The sequence below is a fragment of the Desmodus rotundus genome, chromosome 1 (genome assembly GCF_022682495.2).
Source record: "Desmodus rotundus isolate HL8 chromosome 1, HLdesRot8A.1, whole genome shotgun sequence".
NCBI classification, from domain to species: domain Eukaryota; kingdom Metazoa; phylum Chordata; class Mammalia; order Chiroptera; family Phyllostomidae; genus Desmodus; species Desmodus rotundus.
The window spans coordinates 154,523,754-154,538,833 of NC_071387.1; the positions used below are offsets into that span (position 1 = coordinate 154,523,754).

The 15,080-nt window shown below is 34.2% G+C and overlaps 1 protein-coding gene across 3 annotated transcripts in view; it reads right to left on the bottom strand.

Annotated features, from left to right (window-relative positions):
• POLR3G (RNA polymerase III subunit G) overlaps window positions 1-15,080 on the bottom strand; it is a 35,007-nt gene that overhangs the window by 12,596 nt on the left and 7,331 nt on the right. For all 3 annotated transcript variants that reach the window (XM_045197803.3, XM_024563641.4, XM_045197802.3), the window contains exons 3-5: window positions 14,022-14,151; window positions 6,772-6,828; window positions 4,196-4,246 (exon numbers count right to left, since the gene is read on the bottom strand). In XM_045197803.3, coding sequence (XP_045053738.1) covers window positions 4,196-4,246; window positions 6,772-6,828; window positions 14,022-14,151 — 238 coding nt within the window. The remainder of the gene's footprint in view (window positions 1-4,195; window positions 4,247-6,771; window positions 6,829-14,021; window positions 14,152-15,080) is intronic.

Genomic DNA, 15,080 nt, shown 5'->3' on the forward strand with positions numbered 1-15,080 from the left:
ATTCTCCTCCACCCTGCACCCCCCTCCCACCAGCATTCCCCCACCTTAGTTCATGTCCATGGGTTGTACATATAAGTTCTTTGTCTTCCTCATTAAAGAATAAACAAAATAAATCAGCATACCTCGCCAATATTCCATGATAAGTAAATGATAAAACACTTAATAGGATACGTTCTAAGACTGCAGCCAGGTATCATTTTACTAGTATTGAAAATCTGTACTAGCAATTAATGTCATTCAGGTCAAAACTGCTAAAATATTACTTCTGACAGAATCACTACAGGACTAGTGAAAAACCCTCACAAATATACCATCTGCACTGGCTTCCTGTTCCCTGATTAGTGTACCTTATTTGAACTACGGCAATTTCATGAAGTTTGGAAAATAAAAAACAAGTGCAGAATAAATATGCATTTGCCAATGGTTAAAGAGATGAGAAAGAGGTTATATTCAGTGAAACATAGCACTATATTTAGAATGAAGATTAAAACGGTGAACATATCCATCATATGAATGAATCTGAAAACTCAAAGTAATATAAATAAAAGGTGTTAATAGCTTTGGGATAGTAACTAAAGCCATATAAAAAATATTGCATTTTAGGCTATTCTAAAACTGCAGAGACTAGAAAATTTTTTCACATGTAGATCTTGCCAGTTACCAAAGCATTATGATATGCTACAAAATGGTCATTGTGATAAAAAAGTATTATAGTTCTTTCCCACAATCAAGCTATATATGTAGAAATTACTTGGAAACAGAAAAAAAATAGTGCTTAGAAAGACGTAATTTTGTTAAAGATTAACATTTATCCTACAGAAGAAAAAATTTTAGATTGTGGTGGATGACTAATTAACTAATGGAATTATAATTTACTGCATTATTCCAAATTGCCCCTGGGGGAGTCACCAAGCTCAGAACTCCCAAACAGAACATTAGTGAGGTTTTGCTCAAACAAAAGTAATGGTTAGATTTAATGACAAGTAACTTTCTTGGTCCTCCTTGTGGGCAAAGACTTTAATGTGAACCATAGCACATAAAAATACAGTATCATAAATGAACAAGACTGAAATATATTGTAATACTAATGACAGATAACATTAGCTAAGAATGTAATTTACTCACACCATTAAGTCTTTTTCTCTAAGGATCTTGTATCAAATTATTTAAATTTCATAACACATAAGTCTGTTAAATGAATATTAGAGAACATGGTCAGATAAATACACTTATTAAAATTAATATCTTAGCCAAGAAAGTAAGTTGTATACTCAAGTCCACTCAGCATCTTTTGCTAATTATCATTCTGGTTTTATATAATGCCGAATCCTTACATGCATAACTGGGGAAATGTCAAGTTACCAAAATTTATTAAAAGATTGGTTTAACCCCAAAGCATTAACATGATTTGTTTTTCCATCTCTGGCCAAATATATGCTTTTCTAGTAAGTCACATTCAAGGAGCAGGAAGTCATGGGGACATCTGATTTGTAGTCAAGTCAGACAGAAGTTTGGGTAACCTGGGGAGCTACTACTCACAACATACTTTTGGCATCTGAAGTGGGGAGCAGTCTCGTGGGACTGAGCCCTTCACCTGTGGGGTCTGTGCTAACACCAGTTAGTATCAGAATTGAATTGAATTGTAAGACATCCGGCTGGTGTTGCAAAGAATTGCTTGGTGTGGGGAAAAACATACCACACAACTGGTGTCAGAAGTATTGTGAATGGTGGCAGTATGAGAGTAAAGGAGAAAAACACAACAGGAGTGTGTTTTTCCCACAGATTGTTATCCAAAGGGTTACCAAAAACCCTTAAAACTCAACAATAAAAACACAAAAAATCCAATTAAAAAATGGGCCAAAGACCTTAACAGACATCTGGCCAAACAAAATATACAAATGGAAAGTAAGCATATAAAAAGATGCTCCACATCATATGTCATCAGGGAAATTAAAATTAAAATAAGATAATGGCCAAAATCTAGAACACTAAAAACACCAAACGCTGGCAAGGATGTGGAGCAATAGACACTCTCATTCACTACTGGTGGGAATGTAAAATGGTACAGCTTTGGAAGACAGTTCAGTGGTTTCTAATAAAACTAAACATGCTTTTACCACAGAATCCAGCAATCAAATTCCTTGGTATTTATTCAAAGGAGTGGAAAACTTATGTCCACCCAAAAATGGATATTTATAGGAATTTTATTCATAAGGCCCAAACTTGGAAGCAACCAGGATACCCTTCAGTAGATGAATGGATAAACTATAGTTCAACTAGACAACGAAACATTTTACACTATAAGGAAATGAGCTATCAGCCATGAAAAGTCATGAAGGAAACTTAATTGCATATTACTAAATGAAAGAAGCCAATATGAAAGGCTATATAATGTATGATTCCAACTATATGATATTCTTGAAAAGGCAAAACCATGGAATCAGTAAAAAGATCACAGGTGGTCAGGGTTTAGGAGGAGGAAGGGATGAACAGGCAAAGCACAGAGGATTTTTAGGGCATTGAAACTGCCCCATATGGTGCTATATTGGTGAATACATGTCATTATACATTTGTACAAACCCACAGAATGTAAAACACCAAGAAAGAACACAATGGTAAACTATGGACTTTGGGTGATAATGATGTGTCAATGTATGTTCTTCAATTGTAACAAAAGTACCACTGTAGGGGCAGATATTGGCAATAGGAAGGCTATGCACATATGTGGGGCAGAGAATATGTGGGTATTTTGTATTTTCTTATTTTTTCTGTGAACCTAAAACTGCTCTAAAAAATAAGGTCTATTAAAAAATATAAGTAAGACCCCCACCCCAAAATAAAAGGGGTGTATGGGCAGAATTTCTTTTTAGTTACTAACCCAGTTATTCTTAACTTCTCTGGCTACTTCCCTTTTTCTCTCTTCATTCTTTTTAGCAAAATTCTCTGAAAGCTCATCTATGCTAGCTGTCTCCATTTCTTAAACTCCCATTCCAATGTTTTTACCCTTTCCAATCTGTTGAATTCCACCTTTACAAATCTCTTAAAAAGCCCTCACTAAAGTCAGCAATGACCAACATGGCAAAAATTAATTTATATTCCCCATCCTCACCTCAGTGGCATCGTTCAATGTCCTTTAACATTGCTGACCACCTCCTAAAATACTCTGCACTTTTGAACACTCTTCTGAAACTCCTCTCTTTTCTGTTTCTCTTCCTCCTCCTCTCTTTACATCACCTTTCTTTGTGATTCAATTTCCTCTACCAGCCATGGAACTTTGGTATTCCTCCAAGCTCAGGATTAAGTCCTCATTTCAAGTTCTTTAATTTCATTCTGACAATCTCATCTTTTTTCATAGTCTCAATTATAATATCTATTCTGATGACTACCATCTGCACTTTGAGGTCCAACTCCCTGTATGCAATGACATATTCAGCTTTGTTATTTGTATATCTCAAAACAAAAACAAAAACAACTTATAATCCTAAATGCCATCTTTGAATTAAACTTATGATTTTCCCCTCTCAAGTCTGATCTCTCTCCAAAATCTCTCCCCTAACCTCCTTTTAGTAAACTCCTATTCATTCTTTAATCTGGAGTCCAATTCCATCTCCTCAAAGAACTTTCCCCCGACCCACTAATGAGAACAGTGGGTTTTTATTTAATGTTGTTACTACATTTGACTGTAAGCTCCGTTAGGGCAGGGATTGCCCCTATGTTGCTTACTGTTTTGTTCCTCTTAGTGTCCGGCAATAACAGACACTCAACAATTATTTACTCAGAGGAGTTACGAAAGTGCAATACAACAGAACCTTCCATTTTAATATTTTACATAAAACATCAAGTTCTATCCTTCCAGTCCCCAAGTTCTACGAGTTCCGAATGTTTCAATTAAAAACTAAACATCAGGCAATATAACCATTTTGAAATTTTCAAATATGGAAATAAAATTATCTACATAATTGAAAAGTTTTTCCTAGCACATCAAAATTCCATAATTAAAGAAAATAAACAAGCAAAAATAAACAAAACAAATAAATTTAAAAAAAAAGAGCTGCAGCAAAATAATCAAAATGCCAAAAATATTTTAAGAAAAAGCATTTAGAATACTAAGCTAGGTTCAGGTTAATACCTCCATATTAGAGAGAATTTAAGCAATAACCTTTTCCTACCTGAATTATTGTATTAGTCAATATACCTTTTTTGGATTTTTTCTTTGGCATCATCTCTCTTGGGAGTCTCCTCCAATCTGTATGTACAAAAGAAGAAATATAAAAATTGCAATGTCTTCTACAAATTAGTGGGACTAGACATACCCTATTAAAAATACAACAGTGGCTCAAGCATTGAAAATAAAAGTTTTAATATCTGCTTGTACAGATTTAGCCTGGAAATCAAAATATAACAAAAATATATTTTCTACTATCAAGAAAAAGTATTCATTAAAATAGCTTTGAGCTATCATTTAGAACAGAAGGGAAGATAAAGTGCTTCCTAGATAAGGTCAAGTTAAAGGAGTTCATTACCACCAAACCCTTTTTATAATATGAAATGTTAAAGGGACTTAAGAAAAAGAAGATGATCAAAAATATGAACAGTAAAATGATAATAAATTCACAACTACCAACAACTGAACCTAAAAAAACAAAAACAAAAAGAAAGCAATCAACTAGAACAGGAACAGAATCACAGAAATGGAGATCACATGGAGGGTTATCAGCAGGGAGGGAGTGGTGAGAATGAGGGAAAAGGTACAGGGAATAAAAAGTATGAATGATAGGTACAAAATAGACCGGGGGAGATTAAGAATAGTACAGGAAATGGAGAAGTCAAAGAACCAGGGACATGAACTAAGAGGGGGAATGCTGGGGAGGGGGGGATGCAAGGGGAATACAGAGGAGAAAAAAATGGGACAGCCGTAATAGTATAATCAATAAAATATACTTAAAAAAATAAAAATAAAATAGCTTTGAAATAGTGCTATAAAACTTCTGCAACATTCTTTTAACAGTTATTTATAAATACGGTAGTTATATAATCAATTTGAATAACAAATTTTCATAACAAGAAAAATGTAGAAAAATATTTCTTCTACATGAAACATTTTGGGTATGAATGGAAGTGAAAAGTTATTCATGATATATTGTTGAATAGAAAATGTTTTTCAAACATTTCAAATACTATGTATAGAATCCCATTTAAAAATAAACCTAGCATATAAATATTTATACAGCGTGGGACAAAAGTAGGTTTACAGTTTTGAGCACATGAAACAGTTTATTTTTGTATTATTATCTATTAATTATAGTATTTATTGTCCATACAAAGAACTATAAACCTACTTCTGTCCCAACCTGTACATATATATTTGTGCAGAGAAAGCTGTAGGCTGGGAACACAATATTATAGTATTTATTTGTGGGTGCTAGGAATACAGCTATTTTTCTCAAGTATTATTTATTTATCATTTGACTACTCTGTATTTAATAACTTTTCTGTAGTTGATATGTATTTCTTATGTAATAAAGAATTTTTTTCAAAAGTAAAAACAGGTGACCACAATGCCAACACATGCAAAATTAAAAAAACAAATATATTATCTAAAAACTTAAAAATTAAAAATAGAAATAGCTATGGAAGAGTAAATTCCCTCCAACAACTAATTTTGTCTACATAGGTAAACAATTCCTCTATTTATTACTTCCATTTAATTTTTAAGCAAAGAGTTAATAAAAAAATAAAGCAACATAAAAATGGATTAAAAAATACTGCCTGCTAAGAAAAAAATAAAACCTTAGTGTATTTTGTAGAAAACATCTACATCTCAAGCTATTTTATCTGAATTAATAAATTTGAATGTATTTGTTTTTATAAACAACTCAAAGATGATCATGAGAAACTATGTGCTGAATAACAAGAATCATTTAGAAGCTGAACATTTATGAAGTGGGAGAAATCAGAGACCTAAGAGAGTGTTTCCAGGGGACCCAACCTTACTAATGATCAATCAATACTGAAAAGAAAAAGCACTATAACCCATGAAAGCAATAATGCTGAAAATGCCATTTATGCTTTTTTACATAAAGGCAATTTCTATAAAACACCAAGGACAGAGATGTCAAAGGAAAGTAGTTAAAATGAGGAGACCTAAGTTCTATCAGCGCTATCCAAGTTGCCCGACAGGTCACTACATTTCAATGCAACTTTTTTTTTTCCTCTGCAAAATAAATGAGCTGGATGAGATCTCTCCAGCCCCTTCTACCTTCTCTCTATCCAATACAAATTTGTGAATATTGGGGGACAGCAGGGGAAGCCTTTAGGTACGGTTCTTTTGAAAAGAAATCTTAACTAAACCAAGAACAGTTTACGTCTGCTTGAAAGAAAGATCCATGAACTTAAAAATCCTTAACACTAGATTTGTTTTTTTCTTCAAAAGCTACAGAATCACTCAGGAGCACAGAACTGAGTCCTATTGGTACTACAGACTGAAACTGTGATTTTGGCAAATGAAAATGGAAAACCCAAATGGGTCTGGCAAGTCCTAGTTTATTCTTTTTAAAAAAGTATTTTAAGAACTTACCCCAAAATACTTCGACTCCACCTTTTTACAGTATACACATCTTGTCGTCTTAGTTTTCATGAGATGTATATCACTAATTAATTGCAGAAAAACACAGACTCTATTTTGCTATAGTGAAATAGAAAACTTGTTCTAAAAAATATGGGGTAGGAAGCCTTTAAATATCATTCTAACATTTTCAGCTTTATAATTACCTGGTATCCACTCTTCCTTGTACACCTTCATATATCTTTTACTATACCTTTCAATATCTAGGGGGGGAAAAAAGTGTTCATTAGAAAAATAAAGAATAAACCTGAATTTAAGCCATTCCTTTAAAATAACTGAAAATACCAAATACCTTTTACTTCACATTCAGAGAATTTCCTGCATGTATTTGTTCATAATGATTCCTGAACACATATGGAAGAGTTCAATGAGTGTTACATTTAAAAAAGTGGCAAGCAGCAGCTGCACATGAACGGTTGGGGGTGAGCAGAGACCCAAAGCCTAACTATAGCTCTTAGAATCCGACAACCTGACATCTCTGAGGGTATTCACAAAAGAGCCAAAAGCCACTGACATAAAAGGGCAAGGAGGTCTACTCAGCATCTTCTGTTTTCTTCTGCTGACACTGGCCCCCAGCTCCCAATGTTTAAACCTTGTGTAACTGGGATGTACAATATTAAGTACCTCAGTACTTAATACTGAGGGAGGGAGGGCTGTTTGTGCTCCTCCAGCCTTAATACACACATTCAGTTAGACTTCACAATAAGCTACTTTTCACAACCCACTGGGGCAAGGAGTAGGGAAAGTGGTAGGAGCGGGTGAGGTCGGACTTGTCAGAGCCGTGCAGGAGCATGCACGCCTTCCATGCCAACCACTGAGCACTCTGCCGTGACCCTCTGAGCCTGCTAAAAACGGAAGAGCCACAACTGTCTCTTGAGTCTGCTTTGCCCACTACCACAAGAAACTCCTTTGATGAGGGCCCAAGCACCACCACAACGCAATAAAATGAAAACATGGTTCATCAGAAAAAATGGTTTTGGAGTAGAGCCATGAAAAAGGGAAATACAAAAGATGAAAACATAAAAATCCAGACCCAAATATATACTGATTTCTCTACTATGTTAAGAAAATGCTTCCAGCCCTGACCAGTATGGTTCAGTTGGTTGGGCGGCCTCCTGCAAAGCTAAAGGTCACTGGTTCGATTCCCAGTCAGGGCATATGCCCGGGCTGTGAGTTCAGTCCCCAGTCAGGGTGTATTCGAGAGGCAACCAATTGATGTTTCTCTCACATTGATGTTTGGCTCCCTTCCTTTCTCCATCTCTCCCCCTCTCTTTAAAAATAAAAAAATAAAATCTTTAGAAAAAAATGCTTCCAAATAATACTAAGACCATGGTGTCAGACAGAGATAACTAAAGACAACCAAAGTCGATCAGAGACCAACAGACCAGGCTTTTCTAGCTACTTAACTGTTTGACTTTAATCTTGCTCTCGAGTTTTTCATCTGTGAAGATAAGGTAGTACAAATGAGAGAGTCTGGTATTTGAGTTTTATAATTTTATCCAAAACAGATTCCATATTTTGAAAAAAAAATTAACCCAAAGCATACTAAGGAAATCAGTTATTACCATTTATTATCTGGATCTAATGAACCAGTTTTTATATTTTTAAGTTACTTTCAAATCATGCACTGAATATGAGATACTGAAAACCATCTACTGGGATCCAATTAAAAAGAGGCATATACGGTGAAAGACAAATACCATATGATCTCACCTAATAAGTGGAACCTAATCAACAAAACAAATAAGCAAAATATAACCAAAGACATTGAAATAAAGAACAAACTGAATAAAGTAAACAGAGGGGAGGAGGAAGGGGAATAACATGGAAATGGTATAAAGGACACATGGACAAAGACAATGGGGGTGAAGGATTGAGGGTGGGAGGTAGGGGTGGATGGGGCAGGGGAAAGTGGTGGCTGGAAAATGGAGACATTGTACTTGAAGAACAATGAAAAAAAACCCCACTACAATAACATGTAGGAACATAAAAAAAACAAGAGACATATAATTTAAATACATTTCTTCAATGAAGAGATACATGGACAAAAAACACATGATAAGATGGTGAACATCGTTAGTCATTAGAGAAATTCAAATCAATACCACAATAACTAGCATATCATTTTATACCTAGTGGGATGGCTAAAACCAAAGAGACAGTAACAACTGTTGGCAATGTTGTGAAGAAATTGGAACTCTCATACATTGTTGGTAATGTAAAAATGTGCAAAACTTTGTAAAACAGTTTGAATGTTCCTCAAAATGTTAAATACAGAGCTACCATATGACCCTAGATATATACCCAACAAAAATGACTTAGGTCCACTCAAAAATTTATGCACGAATGTTCATAGCAGCATACTCATAACAGCCCCAAACTGGAATTGACCCCACTGTCTGCCAACGGATGAATGGGTAAACAAAATGTGGTATATGCATAAAATAGATTAGTATTCGCCATAAAAAGAAACAAAGCATTGACACATGCTGTAACATGGACAAACCCTGAAAGCATCCTATGTCAAAGAAGCCAGTCACAAAAGGACACATATGATTCAATTTATATGAACTATCCAGAACAGACAAATCACTAGAAATACAGAAGATTAGTGGATGCCATGGGCTGGGGGGAGGAGGGGGTGTGATACTATTAGGTATGAGGTTTCTTTTCAGGACAATAAAAAGCTTCTAAAAGTTACCGTATTTTGCCATGTATAATGAGTACTTTTTTGCCCAAATTTTTGAGGGAAATATAAGGATGTGCATTACACATGGGTATAATGATGACATACTATGGGTATAATAATCTCATGTATAATGCACGCAAAAACATGGATGTGCACTATACACAGGAGCACATTATACATGGCAAAATACAGTAGATAGTAGTATGGCTGTACAATTCTGTGACTACAATAAAGCCGCTGAATTGTGGCTTTAATACCTAAAAAATGAATTTTGTCTCAATAAAGCTGTTATTTAAAAAGAATGAAAATTATTGACAATTTTAAGAAGAAATTAAGTATAGTAAACTCAAATTTATATTCCATTATTTTCCTGATTTTGGAGGTGTATTTAGCCAAAAAGGGCAACACCCTTTGAGTACAACTAGCTGTGCATCAGTGTGCATTCTGGATTTGTCATGCACAGACCCTGAATACATGCATTTCATACATCCTGACTCCAGATTTCAAATACATCTTTAATAAGTGCTAACTTGCTACTTCTGGTTCTTCTGACACGTGCACCATCTTAATGACTATAATTACAAACACATTCCTACTAGCTTCTAGCTTATCGTTACTTCCAATACTTCTTGTATCTGCACCATCAAATGTAATGATTTAAACATTTTTGATGGCTCATATTTTTGTTGAAGAGAGGATGGGCCAGCCATCTTCTTTGGTCTATAATTGCAAAACAGTTTCATTATTAAATTTATAATTACCAATTAACATGATCAGTCCCCTAAATTGTTTCACTTAGACATAACCTATTTCTTTTCAGGCATCTTTGTCTTTGAGTTCAGCATCTGTTCAGTTACAAACTACAGCAAATAAATTTTGGTACATTAATATCATGAAAAAGTATGGTCACATGTCATTTTAGCAAACAGGATGTTCCAGATTCTTATCACAAAATATTATGAGATGACATGTTTTGCAAAGATTAACTACATGAGAACACCGTATTTCCTTTTCATCCTTAGAAACATTTTTTACCGTTGATTCTTGAGTTTGAGAAAATTCCTCTAGGATAGTCAACTGAAAACGTGGTCTGAGATTTTGCTTACACAATCAGTTTTTGCCATTATTACGAAGCAACCAGAGCACTGCCGTCTCTTTGCATTCATCTCCTGATTTGTATAGTCACTGTGAGACATCTTTCTCTCAATTTTCTTCTCTTTGCCATTACGACCAGAAAATAAAGTTTAAGTTCTTAATTATATTCTATAAGAGCTAAAAGAAAAACAAAACAACTACAACAAGTCTCTCCAGACCTCCTTTTTATCTTCTTAAGAATTAATGTAATGCTTTGGAGAACACAAGAGGAAAACTAAAGGATGATGTAATAGTGATTGATGATTTATTTCAATACTGCATAGTCCCTATGCAATTTTATCATTCTTCTATTTTCTCATATTTTAGTCTTGTTTTTCATCATGGGGAGGAGTAATGGATGAATGATGAAATAATACCTATGACGACGAAACACCCAAATGTTTCAAGGCAGGAAAAACAAGATCACTAAGATTCCCAGGTATATTTTAGATTAATACAAGGGTCAAATGACCCTTTTGGTAATGCTAAGATAAAATATCTTTGTTTTTCTTTTTTAAAGTAAATTCTATTTGTTCTTTGGAAGATCTCTATAAAAAATATTATGAATATAAATCCTTGCATATAGTAAGAATTGCTCAAACAGAAACTCAAAAATTAAAACAGGGTCACATGGAGCCTGAGAGTACAGGAAGAGTTAATAAAACAAACTCCATTTATTTCATAAAAGACCTTGTGGCCACACTGTAGGCAAACGTATAATTTCCATTAAGTTTTAGGTTCTGAAATGGCTTACAGAACACCGCTTCTGTCACTCCTGTTTCTACCTCAGAGGACTCCAGTGGTTCAGGAACCTGAGCTGGGAACCACTGGGTCAGATGATCTCTATGTATTTTTGCAGCTCATATTCAGTAAAGTAATATTCATTGGTATTTTACCTTTGTTATAAAAAATAACAAGTTTCATTGTAAAGACAATGCCACTCACTTCTATAATTCTACCTGAAACATTCTAAACAAACCTCGAACATATCACAACATGAAATGTTTATTCTGTGCCCCAGTTCTTTGTGACAAATCTCAATGCCATAAGCAGCCAGCCACTTATCAGGAATTCTTGAGATTTCCTTCCTGTTTGCCCTAGTCTAGTATTTTGTTCTTTACTTCAGTCCGTAATGCACATAGTTTACATCAGTCTTCCTAAAGCACATAGTTGGCGAGATGGGAGAAGGCCTGTGATGTAACACTATCTAGGATACGTCTCCCTCTGACAGTTGGTTACTTCTGTTCAGACCGGCCAATTCTTTTTCATTCATGGTGTGTATATTATATAAACAATATATATATGTGTGTATACATATGCCTATGTATAGTAGATATTATATTAACCTGGATACACATATATAATGTTCATATTACATTTAAAAACTCTTCATTTTCAACCATAGTTTTTAAAAAACAGATTATATCAGGAAAAAGAGGTAAATATGAAGATTTCAAGGAGAATGTACTTGTACCAGTTTAGAAAATTTTATGCAAGCATTTTCTTCTAAAAAAAAAACAGAAGCAAAAGATTCCATACATTTTTAAATATTTTATTGTGCTGTTATGAAAGATAAAGTCTCTTGATCCAGGTATAAACCAACCACTCCCAGAAACCAGCAACAAAATTATGTTCTTAATGTGCCTGTCTAAAAGACTCAGATACATACTTTAATGATACAACACACTTTTAAATTAGACACATGTGGCTTTAATAACAAGCACATTTAGTTAAATAAATCTGTCATGCAGTCTACAGAAAAGACTTTTTAAAAAAACTAAAGTATACCCTACACCACAGGTGGTAAACACAAGGCCCGCGGGTGGAATCTGGTCCTCCACCTTGTTTTATCCAGCCCGACACCTTGTTTCTACCGGGCAGCAGCACCGAGCTCCTTGCCCCTAGCCCCTAGTTAAGGAGTGGTTACATTTACACAGTCCTAAAATTACATTCGGCCTTTTGAAGGCAACCTCGAGGCTGATGTGGCCCCTGGTGAAAAAGAGTTTGACATCCCTGCTCTACACTATTATTTTTCTAATAAGGATATTCATTAGTTCATTTAGTGTTGCTTTTTAAAGTCCTTAAAATGAGAGCTTTAATTTCATTTTCAAACCCATAGGGATAAAAGCATGAACATAATCGTGAAAGTTAAAACAACACACCCTGGCTGGTGTGGCTCACTGGGTTGAGTGCTGGCCTGTGAACTGAAAGGTCACTGGTTCCATTCCCTGTCAGGGCACATGCCTGCGTTATAGGCCTGGTGCCCAGTTGGGGGCGTGTGAGAGGCAACAGATCAATGTATCTCTCACACATTGATGTTTCTCTCCCTCTCTTTCTCCCTCCTTTCCCCTGTCTCTAAAAGTAAACAAATAAAATCTTTTTAAAAATAACCCTAAATTTAAGAGAAAGTTAAAACAATTCAGTATTTCTGAGGTAAGAAAAAATTCAATATTTTTTAGGTAACATTATCACTTATCAAGCCATTATGTAATTTCAGGCAGTTATGTTTTGAAAAATTAAATGAACTTGTCTCAAAAGGCTTCTTATAATTACAAGTGCATGTAAAATTATTAAATAAGACTTCTTTTGTGACTCTTAGCCAATTCTGTCTTTCGGAGAGAAGGAAAATGGAATGCTTTTTATTACTAATGGAATAAGAGTATATGAATTTCTCATGTTTTAATGACGTTCTGAGAACTCAAGAATGATATTGATGTCTCTAATTTCAGCATTCAAGGGCAGAAACTAAAAATCAATATAGTTCTGCTGTACTAAATAAATAACCACACAGGAATGGGTTCCCTTCCTCTAAAACCGCTTCCCATTTCCAGTCTCAGACTATCAAGCCTTCCCCAGCTGAACCTCCTTTCTGTCCTTAGTATAACCAATGAATTTGTGTTTTGTAGTCTATTTATCTGATATACAAATTACAAGCCAAAATGTAGTCAAGGCATTTAAAAATTTTAACCAAAACATGAAATAATCAGAGACCTGCATAAAGATATTTGTGTAAGGATAGTAATCAGGACATTATACACGAGAAAATAAAAATTAGACACAGCCTTAAATCTATTAGCAGGGAATTAGTTACAATTAATGTTATATCCACTATGAAATACCACATAGTCATTAAAAATCATATTTTCCAAGAATATTAGGAATATGTAAAAATGTTAATATGCTAGTGAGTAAAGAAGGAAGATGCAAAGTAATATGAATCCAATTTTGTAAAAATAATACACATATAGAAGAAAAACTCCGGAATATACAAAATACTAATAGTATTTTAATCTAGACACATACATTATAAGTGATTTTTACTTTTTAAATACTTTTTTTTCTTAATTTTCACTGAACATACAAAACTTCTACTGTGAAAGGTAATTTTACAAATATCAAAAAATTTAATATATATATTTCTGTTAAATCAACATAAATACGCTTTCTAAGGTAGCTGATAATTTCCAACTGAATGAAGTCAGCAAGTACTGAATGACCACATAGCTTGTGCCAAAGCACTGTTTCTTTCATCTGTATACAATGAACAACAAAATCAAAGAGTCCAATACACACCTTCTTTTTCTTCGGGCGTTTCTATAAAATAGGGCATTCTTTTCACAGTTTCTCTCAACTCCTGTTTCAAGGCCAGCATATAATCTTCACCCTCTCCTGTTTTCAGTGGCACTGGTTTATAATCTGTATCCTATTTAAGTTAAGAAACAATATTTTAAAAATATTTTAATATCCCTTTTGCCTATATTCTGGACAATGTTGGTTTTATTGAAAAACTACATTTTACGGGTACTAAGTTTTACAATCACGTTAAAATATGCTGAGCTTTTGTAATCTATTTAACCTTTTAGCCCATTTGCTCTTATTTTAGAGGTAGGAAAGATTGTTAATTTTCCCACTGGCCCTAGTTTTTCTTACTACAAAATAATCATTTTGCTATACAGTTTGTTTGCTGTGATTCCATATTATAGAAATCAAGGCACTCAAATGAGAGTAACTGCTTTAGTCTCCTATTAACCTCAATGAGAAGTGGTGGTATTGTTTGGAGCAGTAGCATAAAAAAAAGTAATAGCAGAAGCTATCGTTTAGCAAGTGGTTACTATAACTGGGAGGTACTCAGTATTCAACATCCATAATCTCATTTCAAGTATCATCAATATTTACCCTTTTACAGTGAAGAAATTAAGAAGTGAACAATCTATAAGCCCATCAACATGTAAAGCAGGAGTCTGAAGCTGCATCTTCAGTTTTTAAAAATTACACGCACAAACATATTTATATATGTATATATATGCATATAGGCATAATATATACATTCATAAAAAAGTGGATCCTCAGAGTGTATAGTAAAAACATCTCTGTTTTCAGAGTCTAAGTCTAGGATACATTTTCAAAATCTCACTCCAAATTTATTCATTAATGCTACAACTCTTTATTAAATGCCTACTATAAGCCCGGCATGCTTAGACAACAGGAGATACCATGAGAAACTCGTCAAAGTGCCTGCTCTCATGGAACTTACATTCTAGGGGAGACAAATTCAGTAAGTAAACAAGTAAGATAAAATGTAATTTTGAATAATAATAAGTGCTCTGAAAAAAATGAAGCCAGGTAGAGAGG